This window comes from Oncorhynchus nerka, linkage group LG3 (assembly GCF_034236695.1).
Source record: "Oncorhynchus nerka isolate Pitt River linkage group LG3, Oner_Uvic_2.0, whole genome shotgun sequence".
NCBI lineage: Eukaryota > Metazoa > Chordata > Actinopteri > Salmoniformes > Salmonidae > Oncorhynchus > Oncorhynchus nerka.
The window spans coordinates 73,434,888-73,458,579 of NC_088398.1; the positions used below are offsets into that span (position 1 = coordinate 73,434,888).

Here is a 23,692-nt window from a genome sequence, read left to right on the forward strand (position 1 = left end):
GCTCGTGAACATTAACGTTATTGAAAGCCGGGTCGATATCAGCTAACTAGTTGACGTTTCAATTAGCTGTCGAGCTCTTTAGCTAGTTAACGTAATGACAGGCGGTTCCCCACCCCTGAACCAGATGTCTGAGTTGTTTTGATGGGGGTTAAATCCAGAAATGTCGCGCCGTGACAACTGTAGATACGCCTAGCTAGCTAACTTGTCCATGTTGACTAGAGGAGTTATAAAGGTTAGCGAGAAGCACAATAAAACATCTGACTATTGTCGTGGTTGCGCGGCCTGCTCCTTAACTAGCAAACGTTAGCGCATTGTCTGCTGAAATGCAAATGTTTCAAAACGATGAATTCGTAGTATGTGTCGAAATCTTGCCAGATATCCAGCTACCTTCTACAACTACCCTAATGAATTTGTATCAACGGTTACAGTTGCTTGGTAGGAAAAGGCCTGGAAAACTGCGCTTGGAAACTAGGCCTTCAAGTGACGGATCGCACTGCGATATCAGACTTAATACGGTTGTTGTTGGCTAGCTAGCTTCCAATTTAGCAACCTAGCTGTTTTTACCACATTTTATTGTCTTGATATTTCGAAGTGTAATGATATGACATTTCTGATTTTGGAATACGATCTTAATTTCCTTGATGATGAATGCAAGCAGATCACACAGCCAACCCAACGTTACGTTAGCGAACTACAGTAGCTAGCTCTCTAGCCAAGTTGACAGATACACCCGTGTTGGATGTATTTTAAGTAGCTAGCAAAGATGAAGATGTTGCTACAGAATCATGGACCTGTTTGGTCACCTGTGATATGATATATCATTTATTTTTAAAAACTTGTAAACGAATGCGAAATCTATTGCCTGTCAATTAACTTACTTGCCAACAACATCCTTGCAAAATGCTAACTAACGTTAGTCAGTGACTGTTTTCATAGTGATCTTATCAGAGTGCTGGAAGAAATATAAATGGCTAATCAGCTAGATCAATGGCATATATATATATATATATATATATGTCACCTCCAATGTCATGGACATAGCTTGTTTCTGAGTGATTTAGGGCTGAACTCTCAGGTTTGGCCCATACTGTCTAGTGGCCCCTGTCATTCGGGATACAGCTGTAATTCAAGGCCCATTTCACATGACATAGCCAGCCAGTGATGTTTAAAGAGCTAGCTAGCCCGACAGGCCGCAACAGTATTTGTGTTATTAGCTAGTCATCCAGTTAGAGGCTGAAGGATGTTGAACAGAGGATGACCTCCCTTGTTTCACAATGCCATTCGGTATGGTATCATTTTCAATTCGCAGTTACTGATTTAGAAGGAATGATCACTGACTGACTGGTGTTTTCTTTGTGCAATATGCTGTCGCTTAATTAGCAGTGGCTAAATGCATTCATCACTTATGGGGATCCAACTGTAGCCTACTCAATAGTGTGGTTTTGAGCTGGGCTCTCTAGGGAATGTCCTGCAGTAGAAGCATTTTAATGGCATGTTTCTGACGCCAGTGGCCACCTGCTTAAGGACAGGAAATGTCTCAGTTTCAGTACCTCAAAAGTTCACTCAATTTGTTAAGTTACTGAATTCACCACTAGCAGATGGATACAAATGTGAACACAGTGCTGCAGATAAAAAAATGTAGACCTACTACTATCACACCCAGGCATCTCCTGAAGATGACATATCAGCAGAATCACTTTTAGTGGCTTTTAGGGTTGCACCTAATCACTGTTTGATCAGATTGTGTTTTGCAGGGCTTGAATCTGAGTTTAGTTTTGTGTTGAATTATCATGTTACCAATGTCCTCTCTGGAATGATAAAGCTGTTCTCAATCATTTAAAAAAAACAACAAGTATCTCATTATAGCTACCTAACATCAAAGAGTAAAGCAGCCAGGTGTTGATCAGAGAACTCGCACGGATGCGAGCACACCCAGAGCTCTCCAGCTCTACCAGAACAGCACAGCTGCGGTGGTTTCTTTAATGACATCACAAACTTAGTCACAGCCAGTCCATTGCCAGACCCAACCATTTAAATATGTCGCCGAATAGATCAAGGCCTATGAAGGAAATATCATGTGTCGGGAATACATGATCAAACCCTCTTGTTCCGAACTGGGGTGGATTGGATTTCCAGTCATATTGTCTCTCTGCCAGGCAAGACTGGGGTCGTCCTTGCAGCCACATATGTGTTCAGGAGGATGCAACATACTGAACTTTGCAGATAGAAATGCCATGAATATATCATCAGACATAATTCTCTACTCGTCATGTCAAAGAGAGGAATGTATATCTATTCTACTCAATATATTTCTATTGTAGTGTTGTGCCAGTGTAACAGTTTAGCTTCCGTCCCTCTCCTCGCCCCTACCTGGGCTCGAACCAGGGACCCTCTGCACACATCAACAACAGCCACCCTTGAAGCATCGTTACCCATCGCTCCACAAAAGCGAGTGACATCACCGATTGAAACTCTATTAGCGCACACACCCGCTAACTAGCTAGCCATTTCACATCGGTTACACCAGACTGAACGCTACCCAGGCTTGAAGCTGGGTGGAGAGGACAGAGAGAGTTAATAATACTCATCCTTATGGCCTTTGTGTCTTCTGGAACTGCGGTTGGCCTTTGTTGGGACATACAAGCTCAGTGTGCATGGTGTGGTTATAAACCAGATTGTACCTTTGAGCTGGAGGGAGAATAGAATTTATGGTGATGACTTTCTCATAGACTTTATATGAAGTTGAGGCTTTGCGTTTCTATAGGCTAGATATTGAAACTATATATTTTGATAAAGATGCAGCTGATTTTGGCTTTTTTTTGTTCAAGGAAGTATATTTTATATCGCTAAGTGATTGAACAGTTTTTGCAAAGACAGAGGGGGAAAAAGCATACATTTGTATTTCATCCAGACATTCTGTGTTGGTCTGGAACAGAATCGTAAAAGAGAGTGAAAGCGAAAGGGATGAGAAATATATCTCCTGCTTCCTGGCCAACCGATCCCATGGTTACTTGAGGAAATCCCCTCTCTTGTCTGAAACTGAGAAAGTTGATGTCTTTGCTTTATGCTGTTCAGAGTTCAAATCCTAAAACACTGTGTGCCTCCACCACCTCTGTACATGTCAAGAATAAGACTAAACTCTAAATGGTGTATGATTAATTTCCAATTCCAGCATATGTGGTTTGTAAAATAACTGTTAAGTTTCCATCTGGTCAGGGGCTTATGGTAGTAGGAAAAGTGAGCAATAAGTACAGTATGTCACATTTCCATCGTTGGATATCCATCGTCTGCTCCCAATCTCTCCTAACAGTTTTCATGATATCAGCGTCACGTGCTTAGGCCAGTTCTTTTGGTTTTCCTTCTGATCTCAATTGGATGAATATTAGATTGGGGATTCGTCACTGAACAATTGTTTTGTTTAGCTTGTTATTGCTCAATCTAAAACGTTTGAGATATATCTTGATGGCCATTGCTATGGGATTGTGCAGGGGATTACCTGAGTGCGGTCGTCTTACATGAACCCCATCCATCCCAGATGATTTCCATCCTTAACCCTTTGTTTTTATAAGCAAAGCACAAACCAAGAGTTTCCGTCTTGTGGCTTTTGGCCACTGTAAGAGTTTCCGTCTTGTGGCTTTTGGCCACTGTAAGAGTTTCCGTCTTGTGGCTTTTGGCCACTGTAAGAGTTTCCGTCTTGTGGCTTTTGGCCACTGTAAGAGTGTCCGTCTTGTGGCTTTTGGCCACTGTAAGAGTGTCCGTCTTGTGGCTTTTGGCCACTGTAAGAGTGTCCGTCTTGTGGCTTTTGGCCACTGTAAGAGTGTCCGTCTTGTGGCTTTTGGCCACTGTAAGAGTTTCCGTCTTGTGGCTTTTGGCCACTGTAAGAGTGTCCGTCTTGTGGCTTTTGGCCACTGTAAGAGTTTCCGTCTTGTGGCTTTTGGCCACTGTAAGAGTGTCCGTCTTGTGGCTTTTGGCCACTGTAAGAGTTTCCGTCTTGTGGCTTTTGGCCACTGTAAGAGTGTCCGTCTTGTGGCTTTTGGCCACTGTAAGAGTGTCCGTCTTGTGGCTTTTGGCCACTGTAAGAGTTTCCGTCTTGTGGCTTTTGGCCACTGTAAGAGTTTCCGTCTTGTGGCTTTTGGCCACTGTAAGAGTGTCCGTCTTGTGGCTTTTGGCCACTGTAAGAGTGTCCGTCTTGTGGCTTTTGGCCACTGTAAGAGTGTCCGTCTTGTGGCTTTTGGCCACTGTAAGAGTGTCCGTCTTGTGGCTTTTGGCCACTGTAAGAGTGTCCGTCTTGTGGCTTTTGGCCACTGTAAGAGTGTCCGTCTTGTGGCTTTTGGCCACTGTAAGAGTGTCCGTCTTGTGGCTTTTGGCCACTGTAAGAGTGTCCGTCTTGTGGCTTTTGGCCACTGTAAGAGTGTCCGTCTTGTGGCTTTTGGCCACTGTAAGCGGTTGATTCTTCCAAATGGAGGGCACTGTTGAGAACCCATCAACAGAGCCCTGACGTTAGTGTCATTACAAGCACTGAAACGCAGGCCAATGATCCACTTGGCTATTAACCATTTTTCATGCTGGCTGGCATGCCAGTTATGCTGCGTGTATGATGATCATTATACTGTCAGAATGAGCCTGTTTAAGTAACACTCCATGGCAGTCATTTTGCTTGACTTGAACCACAACTGTTCTTTTGCTTGTTTGTGTATAAAAAAATATTCGGGACTACAATTAATTCATGTGCATTTAGCAGGGTTGGGGTCAATTCAGGAAGTACACGAATGTTCCAATTCTCTTCCATGCTTTTCAATGACACTGTCTGACGTCAACAAGTCGATACCGTCAGCACTGACGGTATGGAATAGTTCAAAAGTAGTTTGGCTATAATGTGCTGTCTAACCCACTGATGTATAAGGTCTAACCTATACCTCCAGTGTGTCTAACATTAACAAATATTACCATCAGGTGACATCATCTGCTAAACCCCATTTCTGCCTCAAAACTGTCTGAATTAATCTAAGCAAAAACAAAACAATTTTTTGAAGGCATTACTTGCCCTATTTCACATCTAGCTAAGGATTACTGTGCTTCAATGAGCAGTATTTTTGAATTGAAGATGGGCATGAAAGCTAGCAAAAACTTTAGGGCTGACCCAAATTAGTTGACTGGTCAATTGTTTGGTCGTCAGGCTGTTGGTTGACCGAGATTGTTTTAGTCAAGCGTTTACATATAACAGTACCAGTCAAAAGTTTGGACACCTTCTCATTCCAGGGTTTTTCTTTATTTTTACTATTTTCGAAATTGTAGAATAATAGTGAAGACATCAAAACTATGAAATAACACACATGGAATCATGTAGTAACCAAAAAGTGTTAAACAAATCAATTTATTTTATATCTGAGATTCTTCAAAGTGGCCACCGTTTGCCTTTGACAGCTTTGTACACTCATGGCATTCTCTCAACCAGCTTCATGAGGTAGTCACCTGGAATGCATTCCAATTAACAGGTGTGCCTTACGTTAATTTGTGGAATTACTTTCCTCAATGCATTTGAGCCAGTCAGTTGTGTTGTGTCAAGTTAGGGGTGGTATACAGAAGATAGCCCTATTTGGTAAAAGACCAAGTCCATATTATGGCAAGAACCGCTCAAATAAGCGAAACGACAGTCCATCATTACTTTAAGACATGAAGGTCAGTCAATCCGGAATATTTCAAGAACTTTGGAAGTTTCTTCAAGTGCAGTTGCAAAAACCATCAAGCGCTCTGATGAAACTGGCTCATGAGGACCGTCACAGGAAAGGAAGACCCAGAGTTACCTCTGCTGCAGAGGATACATTTATTAGAGTTACCAGCCTCAGAAATCGTCAATTCAGATTGCACCTCAGATTGCAGCCCAAATAAATGCTTCACAGAGTTCAAGTAACAGACACATCTCAACATCAACTTTTCAGAGGAGACTCTGTGAATCGGGACTTCATGGTCGAATTGCTGCAAAGAAACCACTACTAAAAGACACCAATAAGAAGAGACTTGCTTGGGCCAAGAAACACAAGCAATGGACATTAGATCTGTGGAAATCCTGCCTTTGGTCTGATGAGTCCAAATTCACCTTTGTCTTTGTGAGACGCAGAGTAGGTGAACGGATGTTCTCTGCATGTGTTGTTCCCACCGTGAAGCATGGAGGAGGAGGTGTGATGGTGTGGGGGTGCTTTGCTGGTGACAGTCCGTGATTTATTTACAATTCAAGGCACAGTTAACCAGCATGGCTACCACAGTATTCTGCAGCGATATGCCATCTCATGCGGTTTGCGCTTAGTGGGAGTATCATTTGGACCTTTTTCAACAGGTCAATGACTCGACACACCTCCAGGCTGTGCACGGGCTATTTGACCAAGAAGGAGAGTGCTGGAGTGCTGCATCAGATGACCTGCCCTCCACAATCACCCGACCTCAACCCAATTGAGTGTGTTTGGGATGAGTTGGACCGCAGAGTGAAGGAAAAGCAGCCAACAAGCGCTCGGCATATGTGGGAACTCCTTCAAGACTGTTGGAAAAGCATTCCAGGTTAATCTGGTTGAGAGAGTGCCAAGTGTGCAAAGCTGTCATCAAGGAGATGGTGACTCGTTTGATGATTCTCAAATATAAAATGTATTTTGTTTTGTGTAACACTTTTTTTTGTTGCTTACTACATGATTCCATATGTGTTATTTCATTGTTGTGATGTCTTCACTATTATTCTACCATGTAGAAAATCCTTGAATTAGGTGTCCAACATTTTGACTGATACTGTATACTTTCCGAATGCACTGTATATCACCAGTAGTACATTTACTGTTAATTCCTGTAGTTTCTCATCTGCACTGTTTGTTACGTTGGTTACGGTAATTTCTTTTGATGCATTCAATGTTATTCCAGTCTTCGTGGTTTCATTGTTGGAGTGGACACATTGTTTCCAGAGTGTACGACCTTTGCTACACTTGTGAGAAGCAAGTTGTTTTGGTTTATTTAATTCCATTTACGAGTTGTCAATAAAATGTAGTCATTGTCTTTTGTTTGGAGCACTCCTTTTCAATGTTGAGTAAGGACGTGCACACATAGAAGTAGTCATATTCAATCAATCCCTATCCCAGTCGGCTGTCCACACATGCTTCAAGATGGCCACCATTGTTCCTGTTCCCAAGAAAGCTAAGGTAACTGAACTAAATGACTATCGCCCCGTAGCACTCACTTCTGTCGTCATGAAGTGCTTTGAAAGACTAGTCAAGGATCATATCACCTCCACCCTACCTGACACCCTAGACCCACTCCAATTTGCCTACCGCTCCAATAGGTCCACAGACGATGCCATCTCAACCACACTGCCCTATCCCATCTGGACAAGAGGAATACCTATGTCAGAATGCTGTTCATTGACTACACCTCAGCATTCAACGCTGTAGTTCCCTCCAAGCACATCATTAAGCTTGAGACCCTGGGTCTCGACCCTGCCCTGTGCAACTGGGTCCTGGACTGGCTTCCCCCAGATGGTGAAGGTAGGAAACAACATCTCCACTCCCCACAAGGGTGCATTCTCAGCTCTCTCCTGTACTCCCTGTTCACCCAAGACTGTGTGGCCAGGCACGCTTCCAACTCAATTATCAAGTTTGCAGACGAGTCTACAGTGGTAGGCTTGATTACCAACAACGACAGCCTACAGGGCGGAGGTGATGGCACTCAGTGTGGTGTCAGGAAAATAACCTCTCACTCAATGTCAACAAAACAAGGAGATATTTGTGAACAGAAGAGGGAGCACTCCCTATCCACATGGATGGAACAGCAGTGGAGAAGGTGGAAAGTTAAGTTCCTCAGCGTACACATCACTGACAAACTAAAATGGTCCACCCACACAGACAGTGTGGTAAAGAAGGCGCAACAGCACCTCTTCAACCTCAGGAGGCTGAAGAAATTTGGCTTGTCACCTGAAACCCTCAAACTTTTACAGATACACAACCTGTCGGGCTGTATTACCGCTTGGTACTGTAACCGCACAGTCCACAACCGCAAGACTCCAGAGGGTAGTGAGGTCTGCACAACGCATCACTGTGGGCAAACTACCTGCCCTCTAGGACACCTACAGCACCCGATGTCACAGGAAGGCCAAAAAGATTATCAAGGACAACAACCACCTGAGCCACTGCCTGTTCACCCCGCTACCATCCAGAAGGCGAGGTCAGTACAGGTGCATCAAAGCGGGGACCGAGAGACTGAAAAACAGCTTCTATCTCAAGGCCATCAGACTGTTCAACAGCCATCACTAACATCGAGTGGCTGCTGCCAACATACAGACTCACTGGCCACTTAAAAGAATGCCACTTTAATAATGTTTACATATCCTACATTACTCATCTCAAGTGTATATACTATTTTGTACAATTTTTGCACATTGCCTAGGCTGCACGCGCATCCATATCTTTATATGTATATATTCTGTGTGTGTATGTAAGGTAGTCGTTGTGAATTTGTTAGATTACTTGTTAGATATTACTGCATGTTCGGAACTAGAAGCACAAGCATTTCGCTACACTCACATTAACATCTGCTAACCATGTGTATGTGACCAATAAAACTTGATTTGATTTATTCCTATAGGCTACCTGGCCTGCAAGGAAAATATAGGCATGTAAATGTGCCCATTTGGGGATCATAGTATTTTTGATTGGCTTAAAACACAACCACACAGCTGATCAAGTCACTGCACTGCCTGGCGACCAACATCCGTGCACAGAATTTGTGCAGGAGATTGCTACCAGTTTGTTTTTCTTTTCACAATTGCAAACTATTAAATCACTGTGTAACAACATTTGCAATAATTAGGAAGCCATTCTTCATATTTCATGGACTCATACAAGAGCGCAGTTATATAAATAAAATTAGGAACTGGGTTTACATTTTTTCACTATTCAAATTTGAACAAGAGTTCCATTTCCTGCAAGACAGATTGGTTGAGGAACGAGTGTCCAGGAGGAGTGACGCCACCTGACATGAGACAGTGTTTCTATTAGACATTTTTTAAATTTTAATTGGAGTTTAGTTCACTTTTTGAATTGTAATTTCCTTATACAATAGAGGGTATTTCCACTACTAGCATTCATTGTATCCTTGCCATACTAGCAGTCTCTGAGGTCGTCTTGGCCTCTTCCTCTCCAGAGTCAGGCCCATGGTGTCAATGTCCTGCTGTTTTAACTGGAGACGCTGCTGCCTACTCTCTCTGTACTACAGCCCTTGGAAAGTGCTCGTTGGCAGCCTCACTGCTGAATATGAGGTTCTTTCCATCTGTTGAGGATTGACGTCTTTCTATATTTTTCCACTTAATGCTGTACGTTGTTAGTAGCAATATCATCGTAGTAAATGTGTCTTTTCACCTCTTACCACAGACTGAATAATAACCAAACCTTTGTTTGATTCCAATGCCTGCATGGCTCGCTATGGCTGGATGTTATACAAGACTACACCGGCCCAGAATGCTAGAAAATAAGGCCTGTTTGTTTTTGCTATGACTGCTTGTAAGTGGTGCCAATAAGTGCTGAGTTTGCAGCGTGTTTCACTGATGGTCATGCTGACGACCAGTACATGCCAAGCTCTCAGCTGATGTGAATGGGAAATAAAACACCCGGACTCGGCAGCAGCCTGCCAGAGATGGTGTTGGCCAAACCGGTTCCTCTGTGTACCGTTGTTCCTTATTACGTCAGCGCTGTAATGCCTATCAGTCTTACTTCCGCACATTGCCTCTACAATACTGTTTTCTAACTGCACTCACGGAACGCAAGCAAGTGTCTGGGGGAAAATACGAAAGATTGTTCCCTATCGTTGTGATACGTGTCTTGACTGACAGTGTTTTAAGAATTGAAGGCTTATCTTTACCCTTGCAATGTTATATCACACACATGCCTTAGTCATATTTCAGTTTACACTATGTCTTCTTTATTGTTATCCCTCATCTAAACACCTCATCTAAACACAGCGAGCCAGGCTCACCTGACAGGTGGTCACTGACACCACCAAACAACTTATTTGATAACGCATGATGACTATAAAAAAGAAGCATACCTTATTTAACACAAAACGTAGACGTGATCCATGTTAAAATCTTTCCTATCGCGTCCGTTAGTTTTTGTGAGTGAGACCACCATGCAGTATTTTTGTCTATGACAACTAACCCAATGATACACCCTAACCCTGTCCTCTCTTCTCCAGGTTATGCAATGGTCTCAGCGGCCCGTCCAGATCTCCAGGTGGTTCTGTCCCTCTCTCTCGTGCCGCGGCCGCTGCTCTCCTCCCTCTGCTCTTCCTCTGAGGTTGCCGAGGCTCCTCCTGTGATTTCCCTCGTGGTCAGTGCTGCCTAAGAGGCCAAGATTGCCAAGATCTGCCCAGTGGCGACCATGACGGCCACCACGCGTGGCTCTCCGGTGGGGGGCAACGACAGCCAGTCGGGCCAGGGCCAGGCACCCGATGCCCAGAGTCAGCCCCCGCTGCCACAGAACCAGGTCAGGAAACTGTCCCATCCTCTCATCTCTGTCCTTCACCTCAACATCATGTGTTCACCATGTTCTCTCTTCTAGTCCTCTTTCATTTTTCTGTCTCTCTTCCCTCATCCAGGGCTCCAGAATAACATTTTTCCCTGGTGGCACTGGTCCACTAACTTATTCAGTTGGTGGAACCAGCCCATGATTTGGCGTCACACAATAGAATAAATTTGAGTCATCTTATGAAGTCATTCACAATGATTTATTAAGAAGTGTAATAGACTACAGAGATGGTATTCGATAAATCCGTTGTTACATCTAACATATCCAAGCTGGAATGCATGATTCAAAATAAATTTATATGCAACCCAAACCAGTGCTTGTCATGCATTTTGGGGTGACAATTTTTGTCATATTTTACTGTCAAAATAGGGCTCCAGAAATTCCATACGGTCTATTCAGACCCCTTGACTTTTTCCACATTTTGTTACGTTACAGCCTTAATCTAAAATTGATTAAATAGTTTCGTCCCACATCAATCAACACACAATATCTCATAATGACAAAGCAAAAACAAGTTTTTAGAAATGTTTGCTAATTTCTTAAATAAAAAAACAGATCACATTTACATAAGTATTCAGACCCTTTACTCAGTACTTTGTTGAAGCACCTTTGGCAGCAATTTCAGCTTTGAGTCTTCTTGGGTATTACGCTACAAGCTTGGCACACCTATATTTGGGGAGTTTCTCCCATTATTCTCTGCAGATCCATTCAAGCTCTGTCAGCTTGGATGGGCAGCGTCGCTGAACAGCAATTTTCAGGTCTCTCCAGAGATGTTCGATCGGGTTCAAGTCCGGGCTCTGGCTGGGCCACTCAAGGACATTCAGGGTCTTGTCCCGAAGCCACTCTCTGCATTGTCTTGGCTGTGTGTTTAAGGTTGTTGGACTGTGAACCTTCACCCCGGTCTGAGATCCTAAGCAATCTGGAGCAGGTTTTCATCAAGGATCTCTCTGTACTTTGCTCAGTTCATCTTTCCCTCGATCCGGCCACCACCATGCTTCACCGTAGGGATGGTGCCAAGTTTCGTCCAGACGTGATGCTTAGCATTTAGGCAAAAGAGTTCAGTCTTGTATTCATCAGACCAGAGAATGTTGTTTTTCATGGTCTGAGTGTCCTTTAAGTGCCTTTTGGCAAACTGCAAGCGGGCTGTCATGTGCCTTTTACTGAGGACTGGCTTCCGTCTGGCCACTCTACCATAAAGGCCTGATTGGTGGAGTGCTGCAGAGATGGTTGATCTTCTGCATGGTTCGCCAATCTCCACCGAGGAACTCTGGAGCTCTGTCAGAGTGACCATCAGGTTCTTGGTCACCTCCCTGACCAAGGCCCTTCTCCCTCGATTGCTCAGTTTGGCCGGCCGGACAGATCTAGGAAGAGTCTCATTGGTTCCAAACTTCTTCCATTTAAGAATGATGGAGGCTGCTGTGCTCTTGGGGATCTTCAATGCTGCAGATTTTTTTTTGTTACCCTTCCCCAGATCTGTGCCTCGACACAATCCTGTCTTGGAGCTCTGCAGACTATTCCTTAGACCTCATGGCTTGTTTTTTTGCTCTGACATGCACTGTCAACTGTGGGAAAGTTATATAGACAGGTGTGTGCCTTCCAAATTATGTCCAATCAATTGAATTTACCAAAATGTGGTCTTCAATCAAGTTGTAGAAATGGCAAAGGGTCTGAGTACTTATAAGGTATTTCTGAGCTTTTATTTTCATACATTTGCAAACATTTCTTAACCTGTTTTCGCTTTGTCATTATGTGGTGTTGTGTGCCGATTTGCGGAGTATTTTTTAAAATTTAATCTATTTTAGAATAAGGCTGTAACGTAATTTTCTTAGGAAAGAATAGAAAATGACTTAAGTGAAAGTCACCCAGTAAAATTGTACTTGAGTAAAAGTCTAAAACTATTTGTTTTTAAAGATACTGAAGTATCAAAAGTAAATGTAATTTCAAAAATATTCTTAAGTAGAAGTATAAATAATTTCAAATTCCTAACTAAGCAAGCCAGATGTCACCATTCTTTTGCTAGTTGTTTTTTGATTTTTAAATTTTAAATGTACGAATATCCAGGGGGATATCCAACTCTAACATCATTTACAAATGAATCATGTGTGTTTAGTGAGGCTGCCAGATCAGAGGCAATAGGGTTGACCAGGGATGTTCTCTTGATAAGGGTGTGAATTTAACCATTTCCTGTCCTGCTAAGCATTCAAAATGTAACGTACTTTTGGGTGTCAGGGAAAATGTATGGAGTTTTTAAATTAATTTTTATTTTTTATTTCACCTTATTTAACCAGGTAGCCTATTTGAGTACAAGTTCTCATTTGCAACTGCGACCTGGCCAAGATAAAGCTTCAAATTGTATTTGTCACATACACATGGTTAGCAGATGTTCATGCGAGTGTAGCGAAATGCTTGTGCTTCTAGTTCTGACAATGCAGTAATAACCAACGAGTAATCTAACCTAACAATTCCACAACTACCTTATACACACAAGTGTATAGGGATGAAGAATATGTACATAAAAAATATATGAATGAGTGATGGAACAGTACGGCATAGGCAAGATGCAGTAGATGGTATAGAGTACAATATATACATATGAGATGAGTAATGTAGGGTATGTAAACATTATATTAAGTGGCATTGTTTAAAGTGACTAGTGATACATTTAATACATCCATTTTTACAATATTAAAGTGGCTGGAGTTGAGTCAGTATGTTGGCAGCAGCCACTCAATGTTAGTGGTGGCTTTTTAACAGTCTGATGGCCTTGAGATAGAAGCTGTTTTTCAGTCTCTCGGTCCCTGCTTTGATGCACCTGTACTGACCTCACCTTCTGGATGATAGCGGGGTGAACAGGCAGTGGCTGGGGTGGTTGTTGTCCTTGATGGCCTTCCTGTGACAGGGTGGTGTAGGTGTCCTGGAGGGCAGGTAGTTTGCCCCCGGTGATGCGTTGTGCAGACCTCACTACCCTCTGGAGAGCCTTACGGTTGTGGGCGGAGCAGTTGCCGTACCAGGCGGTGCTACAGCCCGACAGGATGCTCTCGCATAGCAGTTCAACACATACAACAACACAGAGTTACACATGGAATAAACAAACATGCAGTCAATAATACAGTAGGAAAAAGTATATATACTGTGAGTGAAAATGAGGTGAGTTAAGGTAATAAATAGGCCATGGTGGCGAAGTAATTACAATATAGCAATTAAACACTGGAATGGTAGATGTGCAGAAGATGAATGTGCAAGTAGAGATCCTGGGGTGCAAAGGAGCAAGATAAATAAATAAATACAGTATGGGGATGAGGTAGTTGGATGGGCTGTTGGCTATGTGCAGTGATCTGTGAGCAGCTCTGACAGCTGGTGCTTCAAGCTACTGAGGGAGATATGTGTCTCCAGCTTCAGTGATTTTTGCAGTTTGCAGTCATTGGCAGCAGAGAACTGGAAGAAAAGGCAGCCAAAGGATGAATTGGCTTTGGGGGTGACCAGTGAGATCTACCTGCTGGAGCGCGTGCTACGGGTGGGTGCTGCTATGGTGACCAGTGAGCTGAGATAAGGCGGGGCTTTACCTAGCAAAGACTTGTAGATGACCTGGAGCCAGTGGGTTTGGCGACGAGTATGAAGCGAGGGCCAGCTAACGAAAGCGTACAGGTCGCAGTGGTGGCTAGTATATGGGGTTTTGGTGACAAAACGGATGGCACTGTGATAGACTGCATCCAATTTGCTGAGTAGAGGTTTGGAGGCTATTTTGTAAATGACATCGATGAAGTCGAGGATCGGTAGGATGGTCCGTTTTACAAGGGTTGGTTTGGCAGCAGAGGTACATACAGCAGGTAAAAAGTACATTTATTTTCTTTGGGAATGTTGTAATACTTCAGTAAAAACACTTGAAAGAACTACTGAAGTACTTCACACCTGCTTAATATAATACCTACTGCTAGTAGCCATACATTAGTATAACATTAAATGTAATGTCCCCCCAAAAAATGTTGCTATGACGCCTAGTGCAGTAGCGATAGCCGATGCAGAATTTTGCGAGATCCGTATTTCAAAGCTATATCAGATATCTATATTGTAAAACAGTGTGCTTGGAGCTCAATAATGATCATTGAGAAATAAAATGATACCTTCAGGAAGCTGAAACCATCCTCTCTTTTAATATGGAGAGCTAGTTGCTTCCCAATCATTTGTTTCCCTCCCCCTACAGATTCATTTTGAGATGTTGTACAATCACAGTGGCAGGGCAGACACTTTTTATTACAGGAATCATGAGGATAATTTAATACTGTTGAACAAATTCATGATTTTGTCCACCCCAAAAATAGGACATTTTAATAAATGGTCACAGTCTGGAGTCCTGTCATCTCTTCTCTCTCTTTCATTCCCCCTCATCCTGTGCTCATTTTTCTGCTAAAGCAAATCGTATGAAACTAACTCCCTCCTCGTGGGGCGTAAAGCTCTCCTTAATCATCGAACAGTAACTCCAAATCTGAATCCAACCTGTTTTAGCCTCTCTGAAAGCATAACACAGGATACGTTGAGTGTTTGACGAATGCTGTATTGATGTTTTGTTTAGACCTGAGTGTTGGTGTGTGACACTGTTACTGCATCAGTGGCCCACAGTGTCACAGTAGCAGCACAGAGACTCATGTAGTTGAGTTAACCTGGGGGGGTGGGGGTTACAAAGCGTGTGTGTCTGTGGGAAACACTACACCACAGTCAGTGCTCACACCTAAGCGGAACAGGAGAGGGAGACTAGGAGGGAGGATACAATGAACACAAGCTCCTGAATGATATAGACAGAGAGGGTGTTGGAGATGAGTCGTATCCAGACGTGAGAGGCAAGCTGGCTATGTAGGTCATCCAAGCAGAAGGAGCCTTCTCTACACACCCCCACATTTCCCAAGTTCTGCAGCTCTGCTACTCACCACACACACACACACACACACCACACTTGATGCTGCCACTACCACTGCTGCTCATACATACTAACAGCTAGCTAACTAGCGATTAGCATTAGCGACTAACAGGAATTATTGTAGCCAATACATGCTAAGAAAAGACTAACTAGCTGTTTTTACATTTACATTTAAGTCATTTAGCAGACGCTCTTATCCAGAGCGACTTACAAATTGGTGCATTCACCTTATGACATCCAGTGGAACAGTAGTGTATCTAAATCTTTTAAGGGGGGGGGGGGGTGAGAGGGATTACTTTATCCTATCCTAGGTATTCCTTAACCTCTTAAGTCGACCCTCTACTTTTTTGAACATTCTGTTAAAAATCGCGCAACATTTCAGAGCCCTGCTACTCATGCCAGGAATATAGTATATGCATTTGCTTAGTCTGTGTGGATAGAAAACACTCAGACGTTTATAAAACTGGTTAAATCACTGCTGTGGCTTTACCAGAACGGCATTTACATCGAAAAGCACAGGAAAAACTGATCACTGAAAATGGGAAAATATATCCATGCGCTACTTGAACCCATTGATAAAGGTGAACCACAATTAATTGACTGAGGTTGCAGTACCTACAGCTTCCACACGGTGTCTAGAGTCTTGTCATTTCCCTTCGAGTTTTTTCTTGGTCAAACACATGCAGGGCACCGTATCTCCTCAGGTCTAGGACCGGATATTTTCGTTGAGTTTCTAGCCGGACATTTTTCCAGACGGACAGCTAATGATCTTTACATCGCCTCCTGATGAATTTTATCGCTTATTAACGTTTACTAATACCTAAAGTTGCATTACAAACGTATTTCGAAGTGTTTTGTGAAAGTTTATCGTCGACTTTTTGAATTTTAAAAAATGACGTTACGTTTTGAAACGATGTTTTTTTCGTTTATCACACAGTCTACATATAACGATATCTAGGCTTTATATGGACCGATTTAATCGAAATAAAGACCCAAATAGTGTTTATGGGACATCTAGGAGTGCCAACAAAGAAGATGGTGAAAGGTAATGAATGTTTTCTATTTTATTGTGTGGTTTGTGTAACGCCGAAATGCTAATTATTTTGTTTACGTCCCCTGTGGGTCTTTTTGGGTGTTACATGCTATCAGATAATAGCTTCTCATGCTTTCGCCGAAAAGCATTTTAAAAATCTGACTTGTTGCCTGGATTCACAACGAGTGTAGCTTTAATTCGATACCCTGCATGTGTATTTTAATGAACTTTTGAGTTTTAACTAATACTATTAGCATTTAGCGTAGCGCATTTGCATTTCCAGAGCTCTAGTTGGGACGCAAGCGTCCCGAGTAGAAGCAACAGGTTAAAGAGGTGGGGTTTCAGGTGTCTCCGGAAGGTGGTGATTGACTCCGCTGTCCTGGCGTCGTGAGGGAGTTTGTTCCACCATTGGGGGGCCAGAGCAGCGAACAGTTTTGACTGGGCTGAGCGGGAACTGTTTGCAGACTGTAATTGACACAAACTAATAGTGTGATTATAGGAGGCTTTGAAAGCAGTATCCATGTCACCAGTATATTGTTGCGTCTGACCACGCAGAGTGAACGTGAAGGTCAAGCAACAACTCTCCTTGAGTGTGAGGGACCGAGGGTTTGTGTGGGAAGCGGCATGCAGGAGAGGGAGAGGCGACTTGCAAGTAGCAAACGGATTCAAATATAACACGTGACAGAGTTGTGTATCACATTTATCAAACCAAACACTGAAATACCGTTATAGAAGGTTAAGTAAAAACTCAAACCGGTCCTTTCATCAATACCAGTGTGTGTGTGTATAGTAAAATACTGTAACGCCCAATCCTATGTCTGCGTGAAGTTGGTTGTATTCCTCATGGGTTGGCTAGAAGACGGGGTATTGATTTTGTTCCGTTTTTTTGTGAATTTCTTCCCTATATTCTGTGTGTTTCAGACGTTGTCCCCTAACTCGTCCAATGAGAACTCTCCAGTGAGCCCCCCGGATGAGCAGGGTCAGGGGGATGGACCCCCACAGCTGGAGGAGGAGGTGGAAGAGCCAGCCTTCCCTCACACAGACCTGACAAAGCTGGATGACATGATCAACAGGTACACCCACACACTTACACACGGCCAAACTGGACAACAGGTGTATGTAATCTATTTATTTATTTTTATAGGCTGGCTAATTTTTCCAGCCAGCTAATTTTCAACCACAGTCCCTGGGCAAGTTATTAAAAACAATTACGATAACAATACAGACAAACAATGAGCAGTGAGCACATGCAGAGCAACATAGGACAAGCAACACGTGGCACGCAGACAGACAGCAAAATAGGACAAGCAACACGTGGCACGCAGACAGACAGCAACATAGGACAAGCAACACGTGGCACGCAGACAGACAGCAACATAGGACAAGTGGCACGCAGACAGACAGCAAAATAGGACAAGCAACACGTGGCACGCAGACAGACAGCAACATAGGACAAGCAACACGTGGCAGGCAGACAGACAGCAACATAGGACAAGCAACACGTGGCACGCAGACAGACAGCAACATAGGACAAGCAACACGTGGCACGCAGACAGACAGCAACATAGGACAAGCAACACGTGGCACGCAGACAGACAGCAACATAGGACAAGCAACACGTGGCACGCAGACAGACAGCAACAGAGGACAAGCAACACGTGGCACGCAGACAGACAGCAACAGAGGACAAGCAACACGTGGCACGCAGACAGACTGCAACAGAGGACAAGCAACACGTGGCACGCAGACAGACAGCAACAGAGGACAAGCAACACGTGGCACGCAGACAGACAGCAACATAGGACAAGCAACACGTGGCACGCAGACAGACAGCAACATAGGACAAGCAACACGTGGCACGCAGACAGACAGCAACACAGGACAAAAAGCAACAAAAGGGTTTCCACACTTCACAAGCTACAGATAACATGGAAAGCGGCAATACACCGTGTGTGTGATACTAAGTGCTGTGTGGTTGTGAGTAGGAATGTGTTTCTCTGTATTCATGTGGATGTTTTGTGTTTCCAGACCCCGCTGGGTGGTTCCAGTTCTGCCAAAGGGAGAGTTGGAGGTTCTTCTAGAAGCTGCTATAGAGCTTAGTAAAAAGGGTAAGAATATTGGCTCATTCTATTTCTCAAATTACTACTCAATGTTTTGAACTAAGGCAATCAAGACGGTATAGAAAGTCTGTCCTTGGCTATGTACGCATCTGAAATCGCATTGACAGCATTGTATTTCAACCACTGTGTATGGAGTTTAGACTAGCTTGATGGTCGATTCTCTTTTAGTGTAATTGCGCTTTGTCAACGTCCCATTAAAATGTCCGCCTCCGCATAGTTTCTCTTTAGATTGATATTTGACCTGTAGCCCTTGAAATAAAAATGATCTGTGGTAGCTCAATGCACTTAATCTCCATGCACTTAATTCTTGTCTGTTTTCTGTCTGTATAGAACTTGATGTGAAGTGTGAGGCATGCCAGAGGTTTTTCAGGGATGGCCTGACCATCTCTTTCACCAAGATTCTCACAGACGAGGCCGTCAGCGGGTGGAAGTTCGAGATACATGTAAGTCTTTATTCTATTCCATTTCATTTAATCAGGATAGTGCTCTCAAAAGCAATATGGCCACTGTTTTTCAAGGAGTCATGGGCCCTCTTTCCAATACTTTGAAAACCCATCCTCCTTCCAGTCCCTTCCTTAGGCTAATCACTCATTTGACACAATTGGATTGGTGAAACCTATCCAGTGGAACTACTGTTTTCACCAATCCAATTGTTAATTGTGTGATTAACTCAAGGAAGGAAGGCTGCATTTCTTTTTTTTTTTAATATTTTATTTTTTACCCCCTTTTTCTCCCCAATTTTGTTGTATCCAAATGTTAGTAGTTACTGTCTTGTCTCATCGCTGCAACTTCCGTACGGACTCGGGAGAGGCGAAGGTCAAGAGCCATGCGTCCTCCGAAACACAACCCAACCAAGCCGCACTGCTTCAGGGCCCATTTTTATGACGATTTCCGTGGAACAATTTCATTTCAAGGTCATTGTCACGTGGTTAATCATAAAAATCTGAATTAAAATTATCAAAATGGGAGATCACCAGCCTCTGCCTTATGGACACATTGGTACACTGTGATTCATTGGTGGGTAAATAAATGAGTGCATAGAACTCGTAGCGTTTAGGTCAATGCAGCAGTAGGCCTATAAGCTCTTTCACACAGAGGATTGTGATTATCGAGGGGGAGAATGTTGGAAAGATTTTTCAAATAGCTTACTTTGAGAAACAATAGTTTTATTATTATATCATTCGTAATGGATGTTAAACATTTTTTTTTTTTTTTTTTAACAATCTTACATTTCCGTGCAGCAGGCCAGTTACTTCTATGCATGTTCAGGTGCACGTGCTCCCTCAACATTATTTTTACCTTTATTTAACTAAGTCAGTTAAGAACCAATTCTTATTTTCAATGTCAGCCTAGGAACAGTGGGTTAACTGCCTTGTTCAGGGGCAGAACGACAGATTTTCACCTTGTCAGCTCGGAGATTTAATCTTGCAACCTTTCGGTTACTAGTCCAACGCTCTAACCACTAGGCTACTTGCCACCCCGATTATCAGGAAAGATAAACCAGACACATGCTCATTGCTCACATGGAGCACTCCAAACAAAATACAATAAACATTTACAGCTCTTGCACATAATGGTTATGAAATAAACCTAAACTTATTTCTCAAATGACCGGTAAATTTAAATATTCCCGGTCACGTTGTCCGGTGGCATGTTTTCCTTTGGAAAACCTTGCAATAGACATAGTTCCTGGCCACTCGCATCCTTGCAAATATGATGGCCTCTTGAGTTGATACATTGCTACCGCAGACTTGGGAATGTGTTCTGAAGAAACAGGATAGCTCTGTAGCAGCTTCAATATGGAGGAAGCTCCCCCTAAGCCCTCAGTATGGCTATGTGGAGCCCGTCACTCTATTGCTTACACCGATCTCGCTCTCTCTCCATCCACAGAGGTGTATCATCAACAACACCCACCGGCTGGTGGAGCTGTGTGTGGCCAAGCTCTCTCAGGACTGGTTCCCCTTGCTGGAGCTGCTGGCCATGGCCTTCAACCCCCACTGCAAGTTTCACATCTACAATGGCACGAGGCCCTCTGAGACGGTGCCCGCCGGGGCGCAGCTGGCAGACGACGAGCTCTTTGCCCGCCCCCCTGACCCTCGCTCTCCAAAGGTAGGGTCTGAATTCAAGGTATGCCCCCCCCCAAAGATTTTATTACTCTGGTCAACCACCTGTTTTATCAATGTACTCCTTATTAAGGACCCAAAACTGTTTTTAAATATATATTTTCAGTGATATGACACTTTTATTGAGACGGGGAGACAAGCAAGTGGGAGAAAAGGGTGGGGATCGGTGGAAACAGGGATTGAACCCTGGTCTCCGGCAGGGAGTCTTATATGTGACTGCCGGGGAGTGGTACTGCAACACATCGGCCCCAAACCCCCCCAAGATATTTTTCCAAAATCACCAAATAACCCCACTTTTCCCCAACACCCTATAATCTATCCTCTGATCTTCCTACACTCTCCCGAGGAAAGAAATGTTGACTCAGTTTGTCTATATCGTCTGTTTGCAAAATATATAACTTCTATCTTCAAGGCCAATTCCCCTATTTACTGTTGAGGCTATTCTTGTATCAAGGTGGATCAACAAAAAGATACACAGAGGATGTTTTAATAAACTATGTCCTGGGACTGATGTGATATTGGCTATACTGTCTCTTTCTCTCCCAGCCAAATCTCATACAGACACAGTGAGAAATGTCAGATTTTTTTTTAAATTATAGAATTGAGTCTAAATGAAATATCTTCTGGATGGATGCTCCATGGGTAAATCTTTCTAATTCACTCTTCGTGATTGCCGTAGCAACAGAAATCCAGAGAACAGGCTGTTTTATTCTTTGGCAATCTCTTTTCTCAGAACGAATGCGCTCTTTGCTCTGGCCTTGCTGCCTTGCCTTAGGGCCAGAGCACAGAAACAAAGGATGACTACTCTGTGGACTGGGTAGGAAATAAGAGGAATGGAGATAAAACAAGCGGATGTACTCGAGGTGTCTGGACTGTTGTGGAGTTTAAATGAGATTAGGCGATGCCAGGGAGCGAGAGAGAGTGAGTGAGTTTGCTATGAAAACCTCAATGAATGGAGCGTGGGCCGGGGTGGTCAATGTGAACTCTGTTTGCTGTAGCTGGCAGTCTACCCAATACAAACACTGCTGCAGCCTCTGATATGGGTCTGTGGCAGTTTTTTCCTCTGATTTTCCCTCCAATTAAGCCTTTCTGTGTAACCGCTTCGAGACTAGAGGGATGTATTTGTGTAGCCGAACAGCCTGAGTGGATAGTGGAAGCATGGTGAGTATTTTTACTTCTTTAAAGTATTTTTAACAAGTGGTTTGTTTTTCTTCCTCTTCATTCACAGGGCTGGTTGGTGGATTTAATTAACAAATTCGGCACGTTAAACGGGTTTCAAACGCTGCACGATCGCTTCATAAGTGGCCAAGCACTGAACGTCCAGATCATCGCTGCCCTTATCAAGTGAGTCGGCCCATACACACACACACACACACACACACACACACTTTAATGGGTGACGTCTAAAGAATATGGTTCACTAGCTCTCCAGTGCTTTCTACATTATATGGAGCTAACTCCTACCATTCATCACCAGTGTGTAACATCCTACCGTGTCATCAGTAAATAAGTCCTCAGGCTCTTGCTGTGATGTGGTATGTCTTCATGACTAGATTGGCGCTTTAATGTGACCTGTAGAGCAATCAAACCCACGACTCTGTTGTAAGAACCATGCTTCAACCAATAGAGCTATGGGAATAGTGTGGTCTACTGGACGTGTTGTGACTGTTTTGTCCTCCAGGCCTTTCGGGCAGTGCTACGAGTTTCTCACGTTGCACACGGTGAAGAAATACTTCCTGCCCGTCATCGAGATGGTTCCTCAGTTCCTGGAGAATCTGACAGACGAGGAGCTGAAGAAGGAAGCCAAGAACGAAGCCAAAAATGATGCCCTGTCCATGATCATCAAGTCCCTGAAGAACCTGGCCTCCAAGGTGCCTGGGCAGGAGGAGACTGTCAAGAACTTAGAGATTTTTAGGTTAAAAATGATTCTTAGGTGAGTTCGCTTCAGACCAAACTGTCCTAAAGGTTTTGTTTTAAAACACTTTGTAACTATTGGCTAAATGCTAACCTGAGATACCTGCACGCATCGTGTATTGATGTCAATGAGAGTTATGTAAAAATGTGAGTAATGTTCATGGACTTTAGGTAGGAATTGCCCCAATGTGAACTATTTGTTTATAGTAATCTGTGGTGATTGTGTTTTCATCCACAGGTTATTGCAAATTTCCTCTTTTAATGGCAAAATGAATGCACTAAACGAAGTAAACAAAGTAATCTCCAGTGTGTCCTATTATACACATCGGCATGGCAACCCCGAGGAGGAGGAGTGGCTAACTGCAGAACGCATGGCGGTGAGTTAACCATCAATCAAGTACATTTTTTTATTTAGTAATTGTCAGCCAACATGAATATACACATACAAAATGTAAGTAAATCAAATGTATTTGTTTAACGCTACACAAGTGCTTTTGCCACAAAGTATCTAGTGAAAAGAGTATACCTTAGTGTGGTTTCTGTTAGCGTAGTCGGCAGAACCGATGGTGTTTGAGTGGAGATTGAAAGATGTCTGTATGTTTGTCAGGAGTGGATCCAGCAGAACCACATCCTGTCCATTGTGCTGAGGGACAGCCTCCACCAGCCTCAGTATGTAGAGAAACTAGAGAAGATACTGCGCTTCGTCATCAAGGAGAAAGCTCTTACCATGCAGGACCTGGACAACATCTGGGCTGCACAGGTACCGTGAGTGTGTTTGGTAGTACATGTGTGTGTGCATTTGAAGAGACATCATTGATGATTATACATTGTTCATGGTTCAGGTGAAGGAGATATGACCCGTAACAGCTCTTACAACAGAATGGCAAATCCTTCATGTCTTAACTGGGGCATTTCCAGGTCTTTGGGGTTGATTAGCTGAAACGCCCTTACCTAAGCATGGATTAGCTGAAACGCCCTTACCTAAGCATGGATTAGCTGAAACGCCCTTACCTAAGCATGGATTAGCTGAAACGCCC

The 23,692-nt window shown here is 43.4% G+C and overlaps 1 protein-coding gene across 5 annotated transcripts in view; it reads left to right on the top strand.

Moving 5' to 3' along the window:
• LOC115113362 (probable ubiquitin carboxyl-terminal hydrolase FAF-X) overlaps nt 1–23,692 on the top strand; it is an 81,083-nt gene that overhangs the window by 863 nt on the left and 56,528 nt on the right. For 3 of the 5 annotated variants that reach the window (XM_065015657.1, XM_029640918.2, XM_029640934.2), the window contains exons 2-10: nt 10,222–10,511; nt 17,420–17,571; nt 18,527–18,606; nt 18,949–19,061; nt 20,509–20,745; nt 21,970–22,085; nt 22,423–22,674; nt 22,894–23,032; nt 23,263–23,415. In XM_065015657.1, the coding sequence (XP_064871729.1) occupies nt 10,407–10,511; nt 17,420–17,571; nt 18,527–18,606; nt 18,949–19,061; nt 20,509–20,745; nt 21,970–22,085; nt 22,423–22,674; nt 22,894–23,032; nt 23,263–23,415 (1,347 nt within the window). In that variant the 5' untranslated portion in view covers nt 10,222–10,406. The remainder of the gene's footprint in view (nt 1–10,221; nt 10,512–17,419; nt 17,572–18,526; nt 18,607–18,948; nt 19,062–20,508; nt 20,746–21,969; nt 22,086–22,422; nt 22,675–22,893; nt 23,033–23,262; nt 23,416–23,692) is intronic. The other 2 variants (XM_029640927.2, XM_029640942.2) reach the window with 1 other exon arrangement.